Source organism: Ruditapes philippinarum, unplaced genomic scaffold, assembly GCF_026571515.1.
Source record: "Ruditapes philippinarum isolate M1 unplaced genomic scaffold, ASM2657151v2 ctg597_1_1_1_1, whole genome shotgun sequence".
In the NCBI taxonomy this organism is placed as follows: domain Eukaryota; kingdom Metazoa; phylum Mollusca; class Bivalvia; order Venerida; family Veneridae; genus Ruditapes; species Ruditapes philippinarum.
In genome coordinates this window covers 116,005-142,571 of record NW_026861555.1, presented here as the reverse complement: position 1 = coordinate 142,571, position 26,567 = coordinate 116,005, and the positions used below count along the sequence as shown (strand labels likewise).

The following is a 26,567-nucleotide window of genomic DNA, read 5'->3' as shown; positions in this document are numbered from 1 at the left end:
ACCAAGGCTTTTTTTCCTTTTTGGTTAGGAGTTTTTCCATTCTGTTTTATTTTCTACTTACCTGCACGTCTTCATTACTTCCTTTGATAAATTCTACCCCTTCCTTACATATCCCTATTCGGTTTAAGGATTTTTATGTGATTAAATTATTAGGCATACAAATGATAGAATTATGCCCTTTTCCTCGTTTGACGATACTTTTTTATTCGAAAATTACATAATGAGGTTGATTCACGATAAACAGTACTAGCTAATATATACATAAAAATATACAATGATATCACTTTTTGGTAATAATATCACATATACAACACCAGATAAATTCAATATATTGCAAATACTTTTATTCAAGTCAAACTCAAATGAATTGCATAAAAATGTACAATTAAATGTATGCATACTTTAAATATTGTCCATTACAATTTGTAGACGTTTGTGTACGTTTTCAGGTGTCTTGACATTACTAACAAGAAGCATAAATCAAATAATTATATCCTGTAGTTGAAATTTAATTTGAATTAGGTAAAACGTCGACTATTAAAGATGTGTCAAATTTTTATTTTTCAGTGACAAGGACCAGTGGTTTCAGTTCCATATCAAGTTCTTTAAAAGACATATCAACCATTACTTCATTAGAGAACTCGACTACAACAATGCAGCCATTATTGTCATCATCACAATTGTTTAGAAAAGGGTCACCTATATATAAATCTACGTTTGGTCCTGAAGTAACACAATCAATCGCATCCTCTACATACACTAAAATAATAGCCAGTACCTACAGATCGACACAGTTTAGCTCTGAGAAAAGCACAACTTTCAAGTCAACAATTCTTCCAATTTCAACAACAGGATTTGAAATATCATCGACTGGTGTCATATCAACAACTCCTAAAAGTATGCAATCCTCAGCATCCATTCCAAGAAGTTTCAGTTCTCAAGTGACAACTTCCTTCGAATCGACACCATTTGAAACTTCCTCAGTAAATTATACGACACAATCTACAAAATATATTTCTATGACGACACTTTCAGAAACGTCAATACCAACCATTTCCAGTTCACAATTCACTAGCTCTTTGAAATCTACGCAGTTTGAATCTTCTACAATGACCGAATTTGATTCATCATCAAAGAGTAGCTTTATACCGACGCACATGAGTACTTTGAATTCTACTTTATCTAGCTACGGATCAACTGAATTTGAATCTACGATAATGTCTATATCAACAGATGTGACTACAGGCGAAAAAGGAACACCTATTAGCAAGTCAACTCGTCTCCCCATTTCAACCACAGAGATTGAAATGTCATCGACCGATTTAAGATCATCGACTCCGGAAATAACATCATTCACATCTGTACCAACAAGTTACAGTTCTCGAATGATTTCAACCTTTGAGTCGACGCTATTTGAATCTTCAACAACAACTGATATTATACAATCAACTGAATATACTTCGTTGACGACACTTTCAGAATCTTCCATACCAACTATCTCCAGCTCACAATTTACTAGTTCTTTAAAATCTACACAGTTTGAATCTTCTACAATTACTGAATTTGTTCCATCATCAAAAAGCAGTTTTATACCGACCCAAATAAGCACTTTGAAATCTAGTTTATCTAGCTACGGATCCACTGGATTTGAATCTACGATAATGTCTATATCAACAGATGTGACTACAGGCGAAAAAGGAACACCTATTAGCAAGTCAACTCGTCTCCCCATTTCAACCACAGAGATTGAAATGTCATCGACCGATTTAAGATCATCAACTCCGGAAATAACATCATTTACATCTGTACCAACAAGTTACAGTTCTCAAATGATTTCAACCTTTGAGTCGACGCTATTTGAATCTTCAACAACAACTGATATTATGCAATCAACTGAATATACTTCGTTGACGACATTTTCAGAATCTTCAATACCAACTATCTCCAGTTCACAATTAACTAGTTCTTTAAAATCTACGCTGTTTGAATCTTCTACAATAACTGAAATTGTGCCATCAACAGAAAGCAGTTTTATACCGACCCAAATAAGCACTTTAAAATCTAGTTTGTCTAGCTACGGATCCACTGGAATTGAATCTACGATAATATCTATATCAACAGATGTGACTACAGGCGAGAAAGGAACACCTATTAGCAAGTCAACTCGTCTCCCCATTTCAACCACAGAGATTGAAATGTCATCGACCGATTTAAGATCATCGACTCCTGACATAACATCATTCACATCTGTACCAACAAGTTACAGTTCTCGAATGATTTCAACCTATGAGTCGACGCTATTTGAATCTTCAACAACAACTGATATTATACAATCAACTGAATATACTTCGTTGACGACACTTTCAGAATCTTCAATTCCAACTATCTCCAGTTCACAATTTACTAGTACTTTAAAATCTACTCAGTTTGAATCTTCTACAATAACTGAATTTGTTCCATCATCAAAAAGCAGTTTTATACCGACCCAAATCAGCACTTTGAAATCTAGTTTGTCTAGCTACGGATCTACTGAATTTGAATCTACGATAATGTCTATATCAACAGATGTTACTACAGGCGAGAAAGGAACATCTATTAGCGAGTCAACACGTCTTCCCATTTCAACCACAGAGATTGAAAAGTCCTCGACCGATTTAAGATCATCGACTCCGGAAATAACATCATTCACATCTGTTCCAACAAGTTACAGTTCTCGAATGATTTCAACCTTTGTGTCGACGCTATTTGAATCTTCAACAACAACTGATATTATACAATCAACTGAATATACTTCGTTGACGACACTTTCAGAATCTACCATACCAACTATCTCCAGCTCACAATTTACTAGTTCTTTAAAATCTACACAGTTTGAATCTTCTACAATTACTGAATTTGTTCCATCATCAAAAAGCAGTTTTATACCGACCCAAATAAGCACTTTGAAATCTAGTTTATCTAGCTACGGATCCACTGAATTTGAATCTACGATAATGTCTATATCAACAGATGTTACTACAGGCGAAAAAGGAACACCTGTTAGCAAGTCAACTCGCCTCCCCATTTCAACCACAGAGATTGAAATGTCATCGACCGATTTAAGATCATCAACTCCGGAAATAACATCATTCACATCTGTACCAACAAGTTACAGTTCTCAAAGGATTTCAACATTTGAGTCGACGCTATTTGAATCTTCAACAACAACTGATATTATACAATCAACTGAATATACTTCGTTGACGACATTTTCAGAATCTTCAATACCAACTATCTCCAGTTCACAATTAACTAGTTCTTTAAAATCTACGCTGTTTGAATCTTCTACAATAACTGAATTTGTGCCATCGTCAGGAAGCAGTTTTATACCGACCCAAATAAGCACTTTGAAACCTAGTTCGTCTAGCTATGGATCCACTGAATTTGAATCTACGATAATGTCTATATCAACAGATGGTACTACAGGCGAGAAAGGAACAATTATTAGCAAGTCAACTCGTCTCCCCATTTCAACCACAGAGATTAAAAAGTCATCGACCGATTTAAGATCATCGACTCCGGAAATAACATCATTCACATCTGTACCAACAAGTTACAGTTCTCGAATGATTTCAACCTTTGAGTCGACGCTATTTAAATCTTCAACAACAACTGATATTATACAATCAACTGAATATACTTCGTTGACGACATTTTCAGAATCTTCAATACCAACTATCTCCAGTTCACAATTAACTAGTTCTTTAAAATCTACGCTGTTTGAATCTTCTACAATAACTGAATTTGTGCCATCGTCAGGAAGCAGTTTTATACCGACCCAAATAAGCACTTTGAAACCTAGTTCGTCTAGCTACGGATCCACTGGATTTGAATCTACGATAATATCTATATCAACAGGTGTTACTACAGGCGAAAAAGGAACACCTATTAGCAAGTCAACTCGTCTCCCCATTTCAACCACAGAGATTGAAATGTCATCGACCGATTTAAGATCTTCGACTATGGAAATAACATCATTCACATCTTTACCAACAAGTTACAGTTCTCGAATGATTTCAACCTTTGAGACGACGCTATTTGAATCTTCAACAACAACAACTGATATTATACAATCAACTGAATATACTTCGTTGACGACACTTTCAGAATCTTCAATACCAACTATCTCCAGTTCAAAATTTACTAGTTCTTTAAAATCTACACAGTTTGAATCTTCTACAATTACTCCATTTGTTCCATCATCACAAAGCAGTTTAATACCGACCCAAATCAGTACTTTGAAACCTAGTTCGTTTAGCTACGGATCCACTGGATTTGAATCTACGATAATATCTATATCAACAGATGTTACTACAGGCGAAAAAGGAACACCTATTAGCAAGTCAACTCGTCTCCCCGTTTCAACCACAGAGATTGAAATGCCATCGACCGATTTAAGGTCATCGACTCCGGAAATAACATCATTCACATCTGTACCAACAAGTTACAGTTCTCGAATGATTTCAACCTTTGAGTCGACGCTATTTGAATCTTCAACAACAACAGATATTATACAATCAACTGAATATACTTCGTTGACGACACTTTCAGAATCTTCAATACCAACTATCCCCAGTTCACAATTTACTAGTTCTTTAAAATCTACACAGTTTGATTCCTCAACAATTACTGAATCTGTTCCATCATCAAAAAGCAGTTTTATACCAACTCAAATAAGCACTTTGAAATCTAGTTATAGTTCGACAAATATTGAATCTACGATATCATTTATAGAAACACAGTCAACCACAGGCGAAAAAGAAACGTCTGTAATCAGTACGACCATTATTCCCTTTTCAACAACGGAGATTGGAAAATCGTCCACCTTTATTCCAACACGCGTCAGTTCTCAAATAACAACTGTTGAGCAATCCACTACTGGAAGAACTTCTTTGACAACAAAAAGTATAAAATCAACAGTCTTTAGTACAAGAATATCAACTTTAAGGTATAGCTCTACTCATAATGAATCTACGATCACATTTTCAACAACAGATTCAACTATTTCCAGGAAAAGAGAAACACTTATTAGCAAGTCGTCTGTTTTAACAACAGAAATTGGAATATCTTCATCTGATTTCAGTTCAACGACTCCTATGCGTACATCTTTATTCACATTTGTACCATCAGAAAACAATTCCAAAATAACAACTTCCTTTGAGTCAACACATTTTAAGTTTCGACTTTGAAAATATTTTTTATAAAGAAACGCTTCTATTTCGCTAAATTCAAAAAGTGAAAAAATCAATGTTTAAACACCCAATAACAAACCTCTTTATATTTAAATTTTCAACATATTTTTTGGACTTCTACAAAAAAAAATAGTTTTTAATCGACTGGGTTTTAAGCAGCTTTAAAACCAAAAACAAGTACGCCGCCCTTTAATTTTAACTGAATAAAAGTACAAATGGATTTAAAATTAACGAAAATATATAACCAAACTACCGGCAATAAAGGAACACCTATCATCAAGTCAACGTTCTTACCTGCTTCAACAACAAACATTTCAACCAAGATTAAATCAAGTACTTTCAAACCATCAGATTTCAGCACACGTGTTGCCACTTCTGAATATAAATCAAGCACGGTACCACCTACTGAAATAAGCCCACCTAGTGTTAGTAGCACACACATTATAACTTCTACTTTTTCTAAACCTACAACAATTAATCTTAAAACAACAACATCGGATGTTATTAAAACAGAATTAAGTAGTTTAAGCTCACCAGACACAAGCAAAATCATATACTCTTCTACCGAAGCAGGTACATCTACAATAACAACGACAACGTCAACAACAATAGTTGCAACAAAAATTGAATCAAGTACTTTTGTACCATCAATATTTAGTACACCTATAGTAACGTCAATTGTAACCTCTAAAAATATATCCATAAGAACAACCATGGAATCTAAATCAAGTACTATAAGACCAACTGACACTACCTTACATAAAGTAAGTACAAACATATATTCGTCGATTTCTGCTGAACCTTCAACTAATAAATTTGAAACAACCGAATATACTTCTGATATAACTGTAACAATCACAAAAGTTTCTAAAAGGACATTGACGCCAACAGAAGGCATTTCACCAGAAATAAGTTCAATCAGATACAGTTCAACAGAAACTGTTTCTGCAAAGCCGACATCAAATACGACAACTCGTTTTGAAACCAAACCAAGCACTTCGACAGAATCCAGCCCTTTCATGAAAGGTAGTCCTATTAGTAAATTCACAGTCCTTACAGAATTAACATCGACAATAGGAAAAACTACCATTCTGTCTAATATTAGCTCTTTCCCAACGACTGAAACTAGCCCACTTGAAGTTAGCAGAACCATATATTTTTCTACTGAACCTAAAGCTAAAACAACTCTAACAACAACAACAATAACAAATGTGAACATAACGGAAACAAGTAGTTTTGAACCATCGGTATACAGTTCTCCTGCTACTGATATTATTTCCGTGAAAACAACAATTGAATCTAAATCAAGTACTTCACGAACTACGGAGAATTTTACATCTAAATTAATCACAAATTTATATACTTCCTTAATTACCGAACCTCCTACTAATAGTAGTGAAACAAGTACTACGAAGTTTACTAAAACAGAAGCTAGTAGTACAACTTCATCAGTATTTAGTACACCAATCGTAACATCGAGTGTTATTACTAAAACGATTTTGACAACGACATCATTTAAATCTAAATCAAGCAGTTTAAGCCCAACTGAATTTAGCACACCTATCGTAACGACGAATGTAACCTCTGATTACATATCCGTTAAAACAACACTTGAACCTAAATCAAGCACGTTACAACTAACTGACATAAGCTCCCCTAGAACAAGTATAAACGTATATACTTCAACCTTTACTGATTCTACTTCTGTCGTAGCTGAAACAACCACAACAACAGCAGCGACAACTTCAAATATTACAAAAACGAGTAGTGTTAAATCATCTGTGTTCAGTACCCCTGTTGTAACATCGATTTTTACACCTGAGATATCCACAACAACAACCACAGTAATCGAAACTACATCAAGCAGGATACGGTCGACTAAACTTAGTTCTCCTGAAATAAGTACAGCAATTGAAGGATCCACTTTAACAGAGCTTCCTTTCACTGTGACAACAACAATGACAGCTGTTACAAAAACGGTATCTGGCAGTTCAAAACCATCGATATTTACCAGTCCGGAAAGCACTACTATGAAATTTACAAAAAGGAGCACTCCAATAGAGGTATCTACAACGGAAAATGGTACACAAAGTATTCTATCAACAACATTTTCTACTTTTGAAAAAACTTCAGTTAAGTACACATCTTTTATAACCGATAAAAGTAGTACCGAAGATAAAACAACAACCACGTCTGCAACTGTTACAAGTACGTTTAAACCTACTGTCTTTAGTACATCGAAGTTTACTACAATTATTGCATCAACAGAACCTACAAAATTTTTGTCAACTTTATCTTCAACTACTATCTCACAAGCAACTTCAAAAGAGACACCAGAAACATCAAAAAGTAGCTCAACTGTTACTTCATCTCAAACAATAACCGCCATTGAAACAGTAACTGGAGAACCATTCACATCAACAATTGAACCAACGCTAATTTCTACATGTAAGTTATAGTCATTCATAAATGATAATATTTCTTTTAAAATATATCTTGTGAAACGTTCGAGAAAATATTTATAAATGCCTAAATGTATGATAAATAAAATCTCAGTTATTTTATGTTAATGTATAAGCGGTAATTGAATCTAATATATTTTGCAGACGTATTTTGGCTTTCTTTAAAGTCTCTTTATCAAATGCATCAATAATTTTAAATCTTTTTAAGTTTCCACTGCTACATCGATGGCTCCAAGACCGGAAACTGCAAGTCTATCACCAATACGGGTATGTATGTCATTTTATCTCAACCATGAGCAGAAGCAGTGTTATTAAAATTATATTTTTATTATTATTTTTTATGAAAAATAAGTTTGAATGCATATGTTTTAACTATAATTTGAATTTGTTCCCCATTTATCTCCTATTCAAATGTTTTTTAATGTTGTTACATTTATAATAACAGTGACATTAGGACCGCAGAATGAAGTGAAGTAAAATTATGTTATAGAGCATATGCAGACTATTCAAGTGCATCTTCTGAAATTTTCCTAAATGTTAAGCGAATATTAGTTTAACGTTGCTGGTGTATGTAATGCAAGTTTTAACGAAATTTAAAAGAATTGTTTATAATAAATATTAAATTATGATTTTTTTCTTTTAACTAAAACTCTAAATCAGCAGCCATTTTCACAAAATATCTTTAAAAAACGTTATCTTAAGTTTTTGAATTTTGGTAATCGTAGGTCAAACATTCAGTCATTTTCACAAAGCTACTCTACAAAGCTACTGAATAATAAAATCACTTATGACATCAACGTAAAGTTACGACAGAATTTGCATTTGAGATTGGCCTAAAGGCATAGAGGAAGATCTACCTTTTTATCTTACTATTGTTTTTGAAAAGGGTTGTATGATTGTAAACTAAAAAATAAGGAAAACATAGTATTTATAAAGACTTTTTGTCACTATTTAAATTTATTTTACCTTTTAAAAAAAATATATTGGAGAGATTTTAACGCTTTTATTGAATTTTACAATTTATTTTTTCAGACAACCACATCCTTTTATTCAACTTTAACAACTGATATAGTTCCTGTTACATCAAGATTTTATTCAACTGACTTCACAACACCTACATTGCCCGTTATCACGACGAGGCGGAGTTCCCGCATCACATCACCAAGTACGTTTACATCAACCAAACCAACTTCAGGCTCTTCGACATCTAAAAGAACATCTAGCTCAACTACATCAGCTCCCGAGACAACAACAACTACTAAACCGAAACAAAGTACAATGTTTATATCCTCAACAATGTTTCCAGTCACAGGATCATCATTCTTTCCAGCTTCGTTGTCTTCTGCTTCTCTATCTATTATACAGGTAATTTGTTTTTGGTTGATATAATTTCATTAGTGATTTTCTTATTTGTTATGTGGCTGGATTAACTTTATTGAATGTAAACATTTTTAATCAAAGTCCCTGAATATGTTGCGGTTTCATATGAAAACGTTTTCAACGACATAACTTGTCACAACTTATAATTATGATTTGTAAATTAAACTTTTCTACAGATCTATGCATGATTTCGATGGGTTTTAGTGTCCTATGAAATAATACTTCTTAAAGTTAATGTAACCGCAATGTCTGGGGAAAAATGTTTTATTTCCTTTTTATTGTTTTTTAAAAGAATGACATCGCAGACAAATAAAGGATTTAAACTTACAATTGACACTGATATAGGTTATTCTAAAATTATATGAACAGATCTTTATTAGGCTAACTATGCATTTTTAACAGGGTAGAACATTGTATTGTTTATTCCGGCTAGATTCTATTTGCTTTTTGATGCTTCTTAAAATGCACCGTTAGAATATTTTCTGGAAGTGCAATGTATACATACATTGTATGCCTATAAATACTCTTACCTCGAAAAGGTTGAATATACAAAAGATATTTCATAGTCTAACTTTGTAATTCTTGATAATTTATATGCTCTGTACCACCACAATTTTATCATTATCCACTTAAAACGCATGTATCATTGATTAAATATTTAAAACAATATATTTTGAAAAATGAACAATATCTTAATGAAAGTATGCTAATTGCCAAAATAAAATGAAAGATGATTTCTCGGAAATTATAAAAAAAAAGCGCATATAAATGAAAATAGTTTACTCATATTTAAGATTCTGTTAGTAAATATGCCATTTCCGTTTTTACGAACTTAACGGTGTTTTCTTTCAAAGTTTTTTTTAAATATCAAAGGTAGTAATGAATGTTTAGTCTCTATTATTACTTCAATATGCAAACAATATGATACATTTTGATGATAAAAGTTTGAATTAGAGAATGAAAATACGTAAAACTAAATAAACTTTTCAATAGTACTCTAAACATGCAACTAAAATGTATATACCAATTTCTTAAATCTTTATTCCAGATAACTACAACCACAACTATATCAACAAGTTCAACACTTTCTTCATCCTCCACCACATCAACCTCTGCTAAAACATCAACGACTTCATCTTCAACTACATCAACAACATCTTCTACTTCTTCAACAACTTCTTCTACTACGTCAACAACTTTAACGTCAACTACATCTGTGACTACTTCAACAACACCTACTACCACTTCAACAACTTCGACGTCAACTTCATCTTTAACTACTTCAACAACATCACCTAGTACTTCAACAACTTCGACGTCAACTACATCTTCAACTACATCAACATCATCTACTTCCTCAACAACTTCGACATCAACAACATCTTCAACTACATCTTCTACTACTTCAACAACTTCAACGTCAACTACATCTTCAACTGCATCAACAACATCAACCACATCCTCAACAACTTTGACGTCAACTACACCTTCTACTACTTCAACAACTTCAACGTCAACTACATCTTCAACTACATCAACAACATCCTCTACTTCCTCAACAACTTCGACGTCAACAACATCTTCAACTACTTTAACTACATCTTCTTCTACCTCAACAACTTCGACGACAACTACATCTTCAACTACATCAACAACATCCTCTACTTCCTCAACAACTTCGACGTCAACAACATCTTCAACTACTTCAACTACATCTTCTTCTACCTCAACCACTTCAACGTCAACTACATCTTCAACTACATCAACAACATCCTCTACTTCCTCAACAACTTCGACGTCAACAACATCTTCAACTACATCAACAACATCTTCTACTTCCTCAACAACTTCGACGTCAACAACATCTTCAACTACTTCAACTACATCTTCTACCTCAACAACTTCGACGTCAACTACATCTTCAACTACATCAGTAACATCTTCTTCTACCTCATCAACTACAACGTCAACTTCATCTTCAACTACTTCAACAACATCTTCTACTACTTTAACAACAACACCGACAACAACATCATCTACGTCTACAATTACTACTACTTTAACTACAACAACGACATCCTTTACAACAAGCTCTGTTCCAACAACAACCACAGATACATGTTGCTGCGAAAAACGTAGACATGGACATCTTGTTATCTTGGCACAGTACGTAAATGTTTTTATTAAGTTAAAACTGCAAACATTTTATGTTTTCAATATAATTTTAGATTATTGACAATTATTACTAAAACGGGCAAAATATAAGACATGTTTCTTTTTGTTAAAAGAGAGTATGTTTATGTTACTGAAATATTTATTTTTATTATATAATTATAAATGATAAATTGATGTAATAAAATGCGTATTTTCATTTTTCGTATTTTCACTGTCAAAATTTATTTTTCACTGCAGTGAAACACTTTTTCCGTATTTTGCTGGTGTCTTGCTGGTCTACTTTCTTTTAAATTCTGCCAGTACACAGAATTTATGGAAAATCTTTCAAATTGTAATGACAAATAAAAGACTAATTTATATAATAAACAGAATTTTCAAGTTTTTTCTATAAATACATGATTTGTTTTCATCTTGTGGCAGGAAAATTATCATATTTCACTCGTGGCTACCGCAATTCATGAAATATTTATTTTCATACCACTCAATGAAAAAAAAAACATGTATTTAAAGAGAAAAACACGAACATTCTCTACGTAAATTTCGATTTCGTTCCTTTTTTGTCGTGAAAAAAGTATAAAAAAGATTCCGTTCATATGCTTCCGTTTTTATTTTACTTTTTAGAGCAAATACTGAGAAGATTTTTTTTTGTATTTAATTTTTGATATTATCCAATACAATAATAATATCATAACTTAAAAAAACTAACACCAGTTATTCATTTTTCAGGATAATAAACGAAATTCAACTGACAAATGACATTGTTGTACCAATAAGAAAGGTTAGTTTTAATGAGATTACAAATTTTAAGTTTCTTTAACCAAAGGCGACAATTTTGTTGCAAATTGATAAATGATTGTAATTTTAGTAATTATTATCATAATAATGTATCTTTATAATTTTTACTAATGATCTTTGCAGTATTTTCCTTCAATAAGTTGCGTACCCTTGCTATATTTTGATTTCACGATGATATATATTTCATGATGATATATATATATAATTCAAAGGTGATTACAATTCATAATTGCATTCGATATATGTGACAAAAAACAACAACATAGTTAAATTTAGGTACTTAATAAAGAAGTTTAACTTTAACTCTCTACCCTAAGATATGTTAAGTGCTAAATTAAATCCATAATTTTGACATTTTCTTAAAAAAAACAACTAAGTTTGCATATAGCCACTAGGTTAATTTCTACTAGACTTTAAAAAGATAAATTGTTGACACATGAAGAATTTTGCTATGTATGTTTATACATACATGTATTTGTGTTTTTTATCTTTTTATTTTTTGCTTTTTACAGTTGCCTGATGGAAAAGTTGCTGTCGTGGAAGCGACAGTGGTAACTGAGTATGTATATTTATGTGTACATAATGAATCTTGAATTAAATTATTGATACAAATCCCTACTATAATGATATGGTCTTAGTATAGATAAAGTTCTAAAGAAATTGTACAGTCAAACCTTAATTAAAACCCACTTCTGAATAAATATCAACCTGTTAATAAATACCACTCTTCGTCAAACCTTCATTAAATACTTCAAATTTAAAGTATTAGTACAATGTATATGTTTAATAAGTCGACAGCTTTAACAAGTTTATGTTTATAGGAAATATTTTATTGTATTATTAGATATATTTTTCTGAATTATTTTTTTAACTGTTACGCTGTAGTGGATCTTAAGATAAATAAACGTTATTAAAATGAAAATTTGCAGTAAATTTAAAAGCACATGTATATTACATATCAGTTAAAAATTTGAATCGGAATATTGATTTTAAAGTGAATATTGAACAGTTTGTGAATGTATAATAATTTTGCAATATGTTTAAAACGAATTTTAGTTAGCACGTTGGAGCGAAGTTTGGAAATGTCTAAAATTGGTTCAATATTGTTTATTTTTTATTTTTCTTAAAATTGTCTTTTTCCATAGAACTTTTTACAAGCTCAATTTTTTTGGTGTCTTTGGATTTTTTTCCAATATTAATTCAAGTACACACACTATTTCTGAAACCTTGGTTAGAAATTAGTAAAACGTGTAGTAAAAGTTGCTTCGTCGTCTCATATGATTTGTAATAATATAACAAAGAACCATATGTTGTCCTATTCCACATCTTCCACTATGTTATAATCATGCAACTTATGCTTATTCTTTTCTCTTTTTGTTCTGTCTGTTTTCTAGTTCTATCTTTTCATTCAATTGGAGCGTACTGCGACTGTCATACTGAATTATTTCTGATTATGGATCTTTACTTCTTGACGACCGTCTTAAGACATTTATTAGGTGAGCAAGGAATAACATAATGATAGTAAATGAAACAAAGCCCGTCGTCATGAAGGTTTTCAGACTCAGATCTAGATGGCGTTTGACTTTATCGGTGATGGTTTTCGTTTATTTGTTTTTTTTCTATACTCTCTTTGGTTTCATTGCTGAAATTTATCTGGGATTCCATCGATACGGTGCCTTACAGGCATACATACAGCAAGCGTAGATGTCCGTTATCTGATAAACAAATGTCAAATGTGTTGTTTTCCTACTTCGTCATATATACGGTTTTCTTTCCTACAACAAGACTGCTTGTTTTTCTAATTTTATTAGTCAGTTTATCTGGAGATGTTCATCCAAACCCAGGACCAGTGTCAACAAGGTCAAGTTCTACCTCTTCCATATCCTCAACAGACACAATAGATTTATCTATGTACCTGTCATTTATGCATTACAATGTACAAAGTATAAAAAACAAACTTGACAACATATTTGCTGAATTCAAAGACTTTGATATTCTTTCGTTTTCTGAAACCTGGCTGAACGATTCAATTGATTCCTCAACTCTCTCGCTTAATTCCTTTCAAGTTCCAGAAAGAAGAGACAGACCTGGTGACAGCCATGGTGGTGTACTCTTATATGTAAAACATAATATTCACTACAAGCGTCGACATGATCTAGAAATCCCTGGTGTCGAGTCTATCTGGATTGAACTTGTTACTGCTACGAGACACATACTTTTTGGAGTATTCTACAGACATCCGAACACAACAGCTTACACACACAATTGTATTGAGGACTCGATACATCTTGCAGTGGATACAGGCATTAAGGATATCATCATAACTGGTGATTTCAATATAAACATGCTGAATCCAGTCTTAGCAACAAAAATAAAAACCTTGTGTCAACAATTCTCTCTTTCTCAATGCATACAAGACCCAACTCACTTTACAGAACATTCATCTTCTCTCATTGATCTTATACTTACATCAAATCCTTCTCTCATTATTTACTCAGGAGTAAGTGACCCTTGTTTTGATCAAACAATACGTTATCATTGCCCTGTATATGGTTTTCTTACTCTTAAGAAACCTAAGATGGCGTCTTTTAAACGACATATCTGGCTTTTTGACAAAGGTAATTATCAGCTCCTTAGAGAGAAAGTTGCAGCTGTCAACTGGGAAGAACTGAAAGACACAAACATTGATACATATGCCAATAATATTTCTGATGTCATTTTAAAATGTTCGAAATCTTGTATTCCAAATAAACAAATAACAGTTCGTCCAAGTGACCCTCCATGGATAACATCATACTTAAAATTCCAAATACGACGTAGACGCAGAGCATACAGAAAAGCGAAACGAACAAACAATGCAGCTGACTGGACAAAATTTAGATCTCTGCGTAATCAATTAATTTCAGATATAAGAAAGGCTAAAGATGATCACATCCAAAAACTTGCTGCAAACCTTCAAACTACATCTAGGTCAACTATGTCTTGGTGGTCTTGTCTAAAATCTTTTATAAAACCATCAAATGGCTCTTCAACAATACCGCCGTTGCAAGACGGTGACGATCTATTTGAAGATGAACAGTGTAAAGCTGATATTCTTAACAATTATTTCCGTGATCAAACCATTTTAGATGTAAACCCTACACAGATTATTGAAGAAGAAGAGCTTTCCCCTCATAAATTAGATTCAATTGTTACGTCAGCAACCGAAGTAGAGTCAATACTACAAACGCTTACTTTAGGTAAAGCATCGGGCCCTGATGGAATTAACAACAGGGTTCTAAAAGAACTTTCCAAAGAATTGTCTATTCCTTTTTCAGATCTATTCAATCAGTCTCTTCGCACATCTAGATATCCTCAAGCGTGGAAAGAAGCCAATGTCACTCCAATTTTCAAATCCGGAGATCGATCTTTACCTGGGAATTACCGTCCTGTATCTCTTTTATGTACAACAGGGAAGGTCTTTGAAAGAATTGTTTTTAAATACATTTATAACCATATTCTATCACATAACCTTTTAACACCTTTTCAGTCAGGTTTTGTCCCCGGCGATTCAACCGTAAATCAGCTTACTTTCTTGTATAATTTCTTTACTGAGGCAATTGACTCTGGAAAAGAGGTCCGAGCAGTATTTTGCGACATCAGCAAAGCTTTTGATAGGGTTTGGCATAAAGGCCTCTTACATAAATTGAAAAGTTTTGGTATTAAAGGAAATCTTATAGGTTGGTTCTCCTCTTATCTGTCGAACAGAAAACAAAGGGTTGTTGTTCCAGGTGCAACATCAAGGTGGAATTATATCAGAGCAGGTGTACCTCAAGGGTCCATCTTGGGCCCCCTTCTTTTTCTCATTTTTATCAATGATATTGTTGCCGACATAAGAGCTAATATACGCCTGTTCGCTGATGATACCAGTCTTTACATTACAGTCGAAGATCCAGTAAGTGCTGCCGAAACTTTGAACGCTGACTTACAAACAATATCAAGATGGGCCTCAAAGTGGCTAGTGAAATTCAACCCTAAGAAAACAGAATCTCTAATCATTTCTCGTAAACCAAACACCCCAAATCATCCTCACGTATTTATGAACAATGTTGAAATTCAGGAGGTATCTAGCCACAAACATTTAGGTCTTATTTTTGCAAATAATTTGAAATGGAATACTCATATTGATTATGTACTTGGAAAAGCTTATCAGCGCATAAATATAATGCGGAAGCTTAAGTTCACTCTTGACCGACAATCGCTACAAACTATATACATTTCATTTATTCGGCCAATATTAGAATATGGTGATATAGTTTTTGACAATTGTACACTCGAGCAAAAAACCGCACTTGAAAATGTCCAGTATGAGGCTGCCCGTATTGTTACAGGTGCAACTAAACTAGTCTCTTTGCAAAAGCTTCTTGATGAAGTTGGTTGGGACACTTTAGAATCCAGACGTCAGAAACATAAGCTACTCCTTTTCTACAAAATGAAGTCCAACCTAACGCCATCTTATCTTTCAGATTTATGTCCGCCATTAGTTGATAACGAAAATTATCTCCTCCGTAACCGTGAAGATCGTAGAACACCAAGAGCTAGAACATCGCTGTCCTATGACTCATTTCTCCCTGCAACAACTAGAGCCTTTAATGAACTTCCTTTATCTCTTAGAAATGCAGCAACAGTTTCAACTTTTAAGAAAGAATTGTTTAAACAAACAAAAACTGTACCGCAATATTTCTACTTTGGAAAACGTAAAAATCAAATTATTCACGCCCGTATTCGTACAAATTGTAGCTTACTTGCAGATGACCTATTTTCCAAAAATATCATCCCATCACCTCTTTGTACCTGTGGATTACGCGAAACAGCCTCTCACTTCTTCTTGCATTGTAGGCAGTATGATAATATCAGACCTTCCTTGATAAATGTTATCAATACTTATTGTATTGTTTCTCTTAAAACCATTATTTCAGGAAACACATCTTTATCAGTTGGAGAGAATGAAAGTATATTCAAAGCTGTTCACACTTATATTGAAAAGTCTAAACGTTTTGACTGATCTGAAAAGGTCCATCATCTTTATGAATGTGTCATTCTGCAGTTCGCCCAATTCTATAGCTTCACACTTCTTTATATCTTTAAATTTTCTCATATTTTCTTCTTTACTCGAATTTCATTCCTAATTTAAACTTCTTTACACTTCTTTATGTTTTTCTTTCTATTTTTTTTTCGATTGTTTTGTTCTAATTTTGTCTTATTTTCCTAATAATAATAATGTTAATATATTTTATCTTGGATGTAACAATTTATTAAATCATCTTCCAGTTCAATCCAATTTATCATGATTTTGTATAAATTTTGTGTTTGATGTGAATATTGTAACATGATGAAAAAATAAATATGTTTAAACCAAACCTTCATTGATTAAATAGAAGAAAGTTAGATATTCTTCAAAATAAAGACCACCTGTTTTAAATGCCATGTACATAATGCATTTGCGACCAGCATGGATCCAGACCAGCCTGCGTATACGCACAGTCTAATCAGGATCCATGCTGTTCGCTTACAAACCCTATAACAAGTAGAGAAACTGATAGCAAACAGCATGGATCCTGATCAGACTGCGCGGAGGCGCATGCTTGTTTGGATCCATGCTGGTCGCAAACGCACTATGTTGGTTTTGTCGTGCCGCGGCTCAAATGTGTTAAGAGTTTAATTTTAAAATAACATTGTTGCGTTCTTAAATGCATTATTGAATATTTCAGAACCGTATACGAAATACCAATAGACATCAAGGACATTTCTAAGGTGAGTTTATATTAGTCTAGTACAAAAAATACACTGAATTCTGAAAGTCTTTTTGGTAATCAACATGATAGCAAGTGCAGTTTACAATGTCTAAGATACTTTCTTTGTTCATTTCACAATATTTTATTTTTAAATACTTTTAAAATTTTCATGACATTGGTTTGAATCTGGAGGCATGCTGCTTTAAAGTTATCGATGTTTTCTTGAAATAACCAAGCAATATACTATTGACTTCAAAAATTGTTCTTTAAAAATTGAGTATTAAGATTGAGTATATTTTGAAGAAATCACGGTCACTAACGGAAACTAACAAAGTGATTCCGGAAAAATATTATGCCAAACAATATGAACCTTATTAATATATGGAATATAATTTGTTATTCTACAGAACCAAGCTCAAGTTATAGAGGCTTCGTAAGTATTACAATCTAACACAATCAATTATGCTTCTGCTTCAATCATGTAAATACCGAATATGACAAACAAGCAGCCTTACATCTGCTTTCATTGTGTGAATTATCGGGTATAACAAACTTTAAAGAATATCTTTATTTTTTTAGAGTACATTAATGAATCTTAGAACCGAATTTTGTAAATGTAGAGAAATAATAGTTACTAACATACGTACGAATCAAAGAGAAATTAAGATATGCCGATTTATAAAAAACGTTTAATGCAATACGTTTTTGTTTTCCTCTTTGCAGATTAGTACCATGTTCAAGCGAAAGGTATACACTTTTCTCTGTCGTTTGTTTTGATTGTTTTAATCAATAAAAAAAACCACAATATTTTAATTGAAATTCGCTATTTCCGTCTTAATAATGATTATATTCACTTAAATGTCATTCTTCATATAACATTTGCATTGATATATATCAACATTTTGTACTTTACAGAATTCATTTCCATTTATTTTTCAACCTATGTGTATCTATAGTTCAGATTCAGTTAAACTGAATATTAAAGTGAAAAGTGAATAGTAACGAAAAAAAGCAGTTTTTTTATCTTTGAATAAGTATTTCGTTTTTAAAGAAATTGATCTTTATGTTTTGTCATTTAATTGCACGGTTTTATTTAAAGAATATGGAATATTTTAGACGGTTTTCTCGATAATTGTATGTAAATATGATCTCTAACATATCTTGTAATCTTGTAAGAAAACATCGAATCCTTCAAAAACAGGAAAACACAAGTCTAAAACCGCCAGCGTTTTAAACCATTTGAGAATAAAACTTGCGCACTATAAAATAATGAAAAAAAAGAAAAATATTTATTATAAAAAATCAACCCAACAATAATTCGAACCTTGTTTGTGAACGCAAAAAGAAAACACCAAGGCCACTGATTCCTATGGAAATTACGGATGATTGATAACAATACTGTCATTAAAGTAATTATTTAAATCAGAAGAAATCACGGACACTAACGAAAATGATTCCGAAAAAAATCTCAGTCCCAGTTCAATTTTTCCAAACAATATGAAATAAACCAACTACTTGCAACCTTCTTATCATTATATTTGTATTATTTACCGAATTTTAGAAAGAGCTACAAGATACCAACAGACGACGACATAGAACCCGACAAGGTAAGAGTCCCTTTTTATCAATTCTTAATGTTCAATAAACCTTACATTTAATTTTGTTTAATCAATGTACCACTCTAAGCTTTATATTTTGCAAAGTTATTTTTTTAATTTTTTTTCCATCCTTAATCTGTCGGAATTTGAAGTGATTGGCCTTTGCCACTTGTTCAGAGCTAAGTCGGCTGTGCAGTCTAGCCAGGCTTTTTGCTGTTGGTAGCTCATCTGTTTGTATTTTGATACTGAAATCCCATCTCTTAAACTTTGAATGGACTTTCACAGTTTCAAAGCTGGGCAAAACCATTTCGCAATTCAGCAGGTTAAAGGTTAATATCCTCAGTGTTTATTAATGTTGGGAATGCTTAATGATAAATGTCGTGATTTATTTTGATCCAGGTAACCGATGGTGACGATAAGATAGTAAAGATAACAGAAGCTAAGTAAGTATTATATCCCTTGTTTGTTAGTGCTTTCATCTGAAGAACAATTTAATAGATATATGAAAATATATTATATAACAATGATAAAGCCTTATCCTAATTTATTACATAAATATTAACTCATTGATTAAATTCATAATCGAATTCTTAGTTAAAGGTATATCTCACTTGAGAGATTTTTTGTTTACAGAAAATAATTTTTAAAAATTTATAACCCCCCCTTTATAAAAAAACAGAATTTTTTTTGTCCCCAAAATATCAATTTAGTTCCTCTTTTCCATGAAAAAAAAAACATTATTTTCAATGTATGGTATACAAATTTCAACTGAAAAAAAAATCAATTAAATTTGAAAAAAAAAAACAAGGCTCTATCCCCAATTTTTTGTTCACATTTAGCTTTTTTCTGGTCTGCAGTTTTATAAAATTTCTCCGAAACAGATATGTTGTTAAGAAATTTTTTTTAATTTTTAATTCTTTTCAAGAGATAATTTAACATATTTTTATAACGCAACTTATAAGCTAATTTTTAATACTTTTAAAAAATTAATTTATATTTTTTTTAAAAGTTTATTTTAAACTTTTTCAACGTATTAAAAAGGGTTTTTTTAATCTAGCATTTTAAAATAAAAGGTTTTTCTATAACTTTGTTTAAAGACTTTTTTATTTTGTTTGTTTGTTCTTGTTGTTTTTTTTGTGTGTGTGTGTTTTATTTTTTGCGTTTCATTATAGTTTTAAATTTAAAGCTAATATACCTTCACTTATTGTAATTTTCAGGTTAATCCCGTGCCCTGATGATGACAGGTAAAAAGAACAAATTTTATTCGAAATATAAGACACGAATGGTTCTAAATTAACTCAAATAAAGTAATAGTAGTAAAGGATAGTTTATTAGATCTAATCGAAACTCTTTTTAATTATGTTTAATAAATTGATACCATCTTTAAAAAAGCTATAAAACCATGTTTTATAGCAATTTTAGACAGAAAACTAATAAAAATAATAACATAATACCAAATAGCATTTTTGACTGATGTTTCTTGAATATTTACAATTATTTTTAGAAACGCACTAAAGATTCCTATAACTTCTGACAAAATAATCGGACCCGACAAAGTAAGTTTTGTTGTTGTTGTTTTTTTTTGTTTTTTTTTTTGGGGGGGGGGGGGGTTTGGTGATAATACAATCAATATCCGTTTTGAAATAAAACTGTAATATTCAAATCAAGTAATTATTTTCTATGTATTTTGGTAAAATGTTCATCAAGATAATTGATGTAAATACAATGAAACCATCTTGTATTATCAAAAATTAGCTTAGAAATATACTTACTATATTCATTTATCATCTTTTCGTCATCAAGCCAACTATTTGCATTAAAATGGCAAATAAGTACTTTATTTTGAATATATCATTATGAATAACGCCCATAATATAAAAATAAACTACTCAAAAGTATTTTATAATTTCTGATACCGTCTTAAGATAACATTTTTTTTTTAGTTTTTTCCACTATTTATTTTAGGCAACCGATGGCAGTGACAAATCTGTTGTGATTACAGAGGCTGAGTATGAATTTCTTACCTTTTATATACTTTATACATGTACCTACATTATCTGAATAATAGCCACTACTCATACCTTATAACTATATTTTGTATTTTGTGTATACACCTGCGTACAAAAATCTCGTTTAAATGTATCCGTACGGTCCTACGTTACAATGTAAACTGTACTAAACAAAAACCAATGAAAACAATCCGAAACAATCAGTTAATGAGAAACAATATGACGCTCTTATAAATAGAGGATATTAAATGAGTGTAGTTTAATACTGAATTTATTGAACGAGTTGAATAAAATCATATTATGCGAGCCTCTGGCGAGCATAATATTGTTTTATTAAACGAGTTCAATAAATTTAGTATTGAATCTACACGAATATAATATTCTATTTATCACATATATAAAATAAGACCAGTAAACTGTTAAAATGAGTAATTTTTTAATGACGCGCCTACAGTGTAACGCTAACATTAGCGCGCTTTAACGCTATGTTTCTATATAGCGCAAATGACGTCACGTCAAAGTGTTATTACACTAGTGTAATATCGTTTTTATTACATGGCTTTATTACACTCCTGCGCCGCGGTTTATGTGATAAAACGCCTTAATAATCATCAGCAACTAATAAATAATTTAAAGTGAAAAGATTATTTGACAATGTTTTATTAAGTACGGGATTTTTTTTACTTGTACCTAGCTAAAAAGGAAGGTGTGTGTGTCAAGCTAGATGCTCGACCAAATATAAGTATCTCCCTAGTGAGCAGAACAATGTTGATATATTTTGTCATTTAAGCATGTTGTATATTACAGGTTTATTCCATGTCCTGATGATGAACAACAGTAAGCAAGAACTTTGTCATTTTCAAAAACGGAATAAATATATAAATAAATAATGTAAAAAATAATGACACAAAATAAAGGATTAGAAGCATTTTAAATATTCTACAACCTCTTTGTAATCTGATCAATGGCGAATAGATTTTTTAATTATAATAATATTTTCATAGTAATACTAACATGTTCAAGGGAAGTTTACACATCCAGATAATATTATTGAACATTCTATACACTTATCATGAATGGAAAAATAGGAAAAAACTAATCAAATGCCTAGTGTATGCAATATAGTCAATGCTGTAGTTTCTAATCGTATTATTTTGTTATTTTTGTATTATTATCATCATTATAATTATTATTTCGTCTTTGAAATTACTTCATTTCTCTACTTTATATGTTTAATTAAACGAATATTATGTTTCAGAGAAGTTTTAAATATACCACTTGACAGTCCTGACACAGTAAGTGAATATATATTAATAAAATTCAAATCGCATTATTTACGCAGATGAAAATATCAATCGTTCAAAGAGAGAGCATCTAATATACAACATGTACAAACTCAGTCAAATAAAATCAGAAAGTTTTTTTAACTGAGGTATTTTTACTCAAAACGTCAAAATATAATATCAAAGCGTTAAATACAAGTTTATTGATTTGCCTTTTAAATAATCTTCAGCCTTTAATTTTTTCATTTAATAAAAATATGTTTATGAGATTTTTTTAACGATCATTTCTGCAGACATGTTTTTAAAGAACAAACTACATGTGTAGTAATTTTTATTGACATTTTGTAAAGTTACTTAAAATTATGTTTTATATAAACATCGATTAATTGATATTAAAATAAAATATGTATTTAATTTGTGGTGTATAATTTCTAGGTAACCAATGAGAACAATGGCACTGTTGAGATAAATGAAGCTAAGTATGTATTCATTAACTAAAGTTTGAGATACTTTCTTTCACACTTCTTTAGACTGAACAGTTTTTTTTCTTCTCCTGTTCTCCTGTAATAGTCAGTATCTGCCGTAATCATGAATTATGCCATAACAGAACGGCGCGTCTATACCAACACATAAAGTTTAAATTATGTCTACCATTGGGGAATGTATATAAACATATGAGCCGCGTCACGACAAAACCAACGTAATGGATTTGCGACCAGCATGGATCCAGACCAGCCTGCGCAGTCTGATCAGGATCCATGATGTTCGCTTACAAACCCTATAACAAGTAGAGAAACTGATAGCGAACAGCATGGATCCTGATCAGACTGCGCAGATGCGCAGGCTTGTCTGGATCCATGCTGGTCGCAAACCCATTATGTTGGTTTTGTCATGACACGGCTCATATATTATAGACACACATTATCTCAAGTGACATGCATCATTCCAGGTTCGCTGATATAATTGATGTAAAAGCAATGCATGACCATACTGTGAATACTTTATCATGTTCTCTTGACCCAGGAGTCGTTGAGTAACTGAATCACGTATTACATTTGCTGAGAATTTCTGAAAATTTCATTTATCAAGCAGAATCTTTAAGTGTTAAGTCTGCCATTAATAAATTAATATAATAGCTGTTTTGTTCCATTCTTAAAAGCTACTTTACTTTTAAAATGAACTCAGTATTTCAATTTCATTAACAATCTATTTCTGATTGTATCTTAGGCATGGACAGTGTTATATTTACAGGGTTTTAAGTAGTACAAAACAGCAAAAGTAGGGTTGAATTGATGTTTGTTTGATTTATAAATCAAGTTTCAGCCTTATTTAAGTCTTCATTTGGTATTCACCAGAACTGTGCAGAGACTGAGTAAAATCAAAAATGATATTTTACCTCATAGCTTTGTTTTGTTAAATCGCTTTGAATGGCAAAATATTCATGACAAAACACCAGTTACAAAAATGTCTTGTGACATAAATATATAATCACGAGTAAGATGTCTTAAATATGTAACAAAATAAACATACTTCATGTTTTTACTTAATATGGGTTTCTATATAAACATTATTATTATAATTATTATTATTATTATTTCAGATTAGTTCCTTGTTCAGATGATGGGTAAGCATTAGTGATTATTATATCTTGACAACACAAAGAATAGACGTATTCATAGAATCCTCTATTCTCGAACCATATTAGAATATTTCATATAAATAAATCGGAATAAAGTTTACTGTAAATGCATTTTATTTGAAGAATGGTGAACCTTACTACAACGTTTACATTCAGTTTTCTTTTTCATTTTGCAGAGACGTTTACACTATACCAGTTTCAACGGATTCAGATATACTAGGTCCAGATAAGGTAAAGAAAATTCATACCTCTTTATTACTTAGTCAAATTCACATTATAAAAGACTATAAAACTTGTAAAAAACAACCACTTATCTTATCTCAGTGTTGTGTTGGAGTTTTTTTCTTGTCAGTTTTGCATCCTCGCGTACGATTCTAATTTGGTAAGAAATAAGACTCGTATCTATACATATTAACAGAAATATTGAAACTTTATCAACAAAATAATTAAGAAATTATTGTAAATATTCAAATCATGCCAGAACTTTATTTTAATTATTTAACAGGCTACAGATGGTACTGAAGAAGCCAGTAATGACACAGTTAAAGTAACAACAGCAGAGTAAGTCATTGTATAGTTTGTTGATACTTCCAATGTCAGTCCTTAAGAAACGATATTTATCAAAGTTTTTATTCATTGTTTGTGATCGTTGCTACCTTACATTCGTTGAAACGAAACTGTTGAATTCCTAGTTTGTGTTCAAACAGATACAACAGTCCTGATTGCGTTGTAATTTTATAATTTATTTTAATGTCATTAATGCAAAGCAACAATTTTGAGATTGTTGTGATGTCTCACAAGCATTCTTGTTTTATTTTCAAATGCAATATTTTGCACATGAATGTGTAATGCACATTTGATCATTTATTTCTTTTTTCTGAAGTTTAAACTTCATCGTTATTTTTTTACTTGCTGAACTGTTCGATATTTAATTTACTTATGAATGTTGTTTTCTCTTTCAGACTGGTGCCTTGTTCGGATAAAAAGTAAATATCCATACATTTTACATACTTTCATTTGAATGCACATAATGCCTCAGTAACGCATGAATTTGTCCTCCTTCAAAAAATGGCTGTCTTGAGTTTTATGATTTTTACATAATGGTTTTAATATATATCGTTTACAGTGCTTGTTCGACGTGAAACCCAAACCCGTATCCCCTCAAAATTAATTAATTAATTAATAAAAAATAATGAACAATAGATTAACCTTTTTATAATTCCGTTTCTGCCTTTTTAAACTTTAGTTATTTTATGTTATTTTAAGTCAAAAGATGTAAATTAGTTCGGGATAAGTGTAAAATGCTAAATATTTCAGTGATAATGCGGATGATCAAGCACCAACAAACACTGATACGACAAAAGAGGTAAGGCATTTTGATGCTTGTAAATTGTATTTTTGATGTAAAATATATAGATATAAAGAGATGTAAGGTAATTTGCATAATTGAAAGAAAGCTATAATGCTCGACCGTACAAGACATCTGAACCTTTTGTCTTTATATATTTTAGTATGTCTCCGAGGAGCGTCTTGGTTATCTTTTACTCCTTTCAAACTCATTATCGTTTCCTGAAAAGTTAACAATACAGCGCAAAATGATTGTTTTAAGAAATGCAGTTGTTTTTCTTTTGCCCTCCCGTATTGCAAAACCTGGTGCACTATCACATGTTGTTTGCAAATATATAAACTCTCGTTTGAAAATAATATTGCTGCATAAGTTATTTGTTACACAGACAAATATTTTAAAATACTCAATCACCACCAATATACACATTTAATTTTGTAGGGGTCTGACAATGGAGGAGTAACAGTTAATGAAGAAGAGTAAGTACTTTTTCATATATATGTAATTAAATATCATGTAATTTTCTGTGTAAATGCTATATCTATCAATTGTTTAAACTAGTTCAAAATCTCTTACACAGCATAATCAAAGTGATTCATATTTTTTTCTCAAATTTACATTGTATAACAACTCTTTGAATTGTATTTTAAATAAATGTATTTGATTTTACCTAATAAGGTTTAATTTCCTTTCTCTGTATTTCAGAGATATTTACGAGATACCATTAGAAAAAGATCCTGAGGAGGTAACATAGTACCAATTGCGATATGTTTTACTTTGCTATCACTGAGGGTTTATTTTGTTAGAATGATACAAAACTGTAAAAATTGCGATATGATCATGTTGTATGTAGCTTTCTAGAAAAAATAACGGTAT

General features: G+C 31.5%; 1 protein-coding gene across 1 annotated transcript; it reads left to right on the top strand.

Moving 5' to 3' along the window:
- The first annotated feature begins 572 nt into the window (after positions 1–572).
- LOC132716078 (serine-rich adhesin for platelets-like) lies at positions 573–26,458 on the top strand. Its single transcript, XM_060699235.1, has 25 exons — positions 573–5,200; positions 5,464–7,679; positions 7,902–7,960; positions 8,726–9,058; positions 10,122–11,239; positions 11,975–12,026; positions 12,556–12,602; positions 17,794–17,836; positions 18,225–18,250; positions 18,541–18,564; positions 19,379–19,424; positions 19,815–19,858; positions 20,633–20,659; positions 20,920–20,971; positions 21,381–21,424; positions 22,232–22,261; positions 22,683–22,719; positions 23,143–23,186; positions 24,308–24,331; positions 24,523–24,577; positions 24,852–24,907; positions 25,309–25,332; positions 25,664–25,712; positions 26,133–26,170; positions 26,397–26,458. The coding sequence occupies exons 1-25, from the start codon at positions 654–656 to the stop codon at positions 26,443–26,445; spliced, it is 9,084 nt and encodes a 3,027-aa protein (XP_060555218.1). The 5' UTR covers positions 573–653; the 3' UTR covers positions 26,446–26,458.
- The last annotated feature ends 109 nt before the right edge of the window (positions 26,459–26,567 follow it).

Coding starts and splice junctions, on each gene's coding strand:
- LOC132716078 (XM_060699235.1), top strand. CDS start 654: ATGCAGCCATTATTGTCATCATCACAATTGTTTAGAAAAGGGTCACCT. Junction 24,332..24,522: donor GTTCCTTGTTCAGATGATGG/GTAAGCATTAGT, acceptor TTCATTTTGCAG/AGACGTTTACACTATACCAG. Junction 25,333..25,663: donor GTGCCTTGTTCGGATAAAAA/GTAAATATCCAT, acceptor TAAATATTTCAG/TGATAATGCGGATGATCAAG.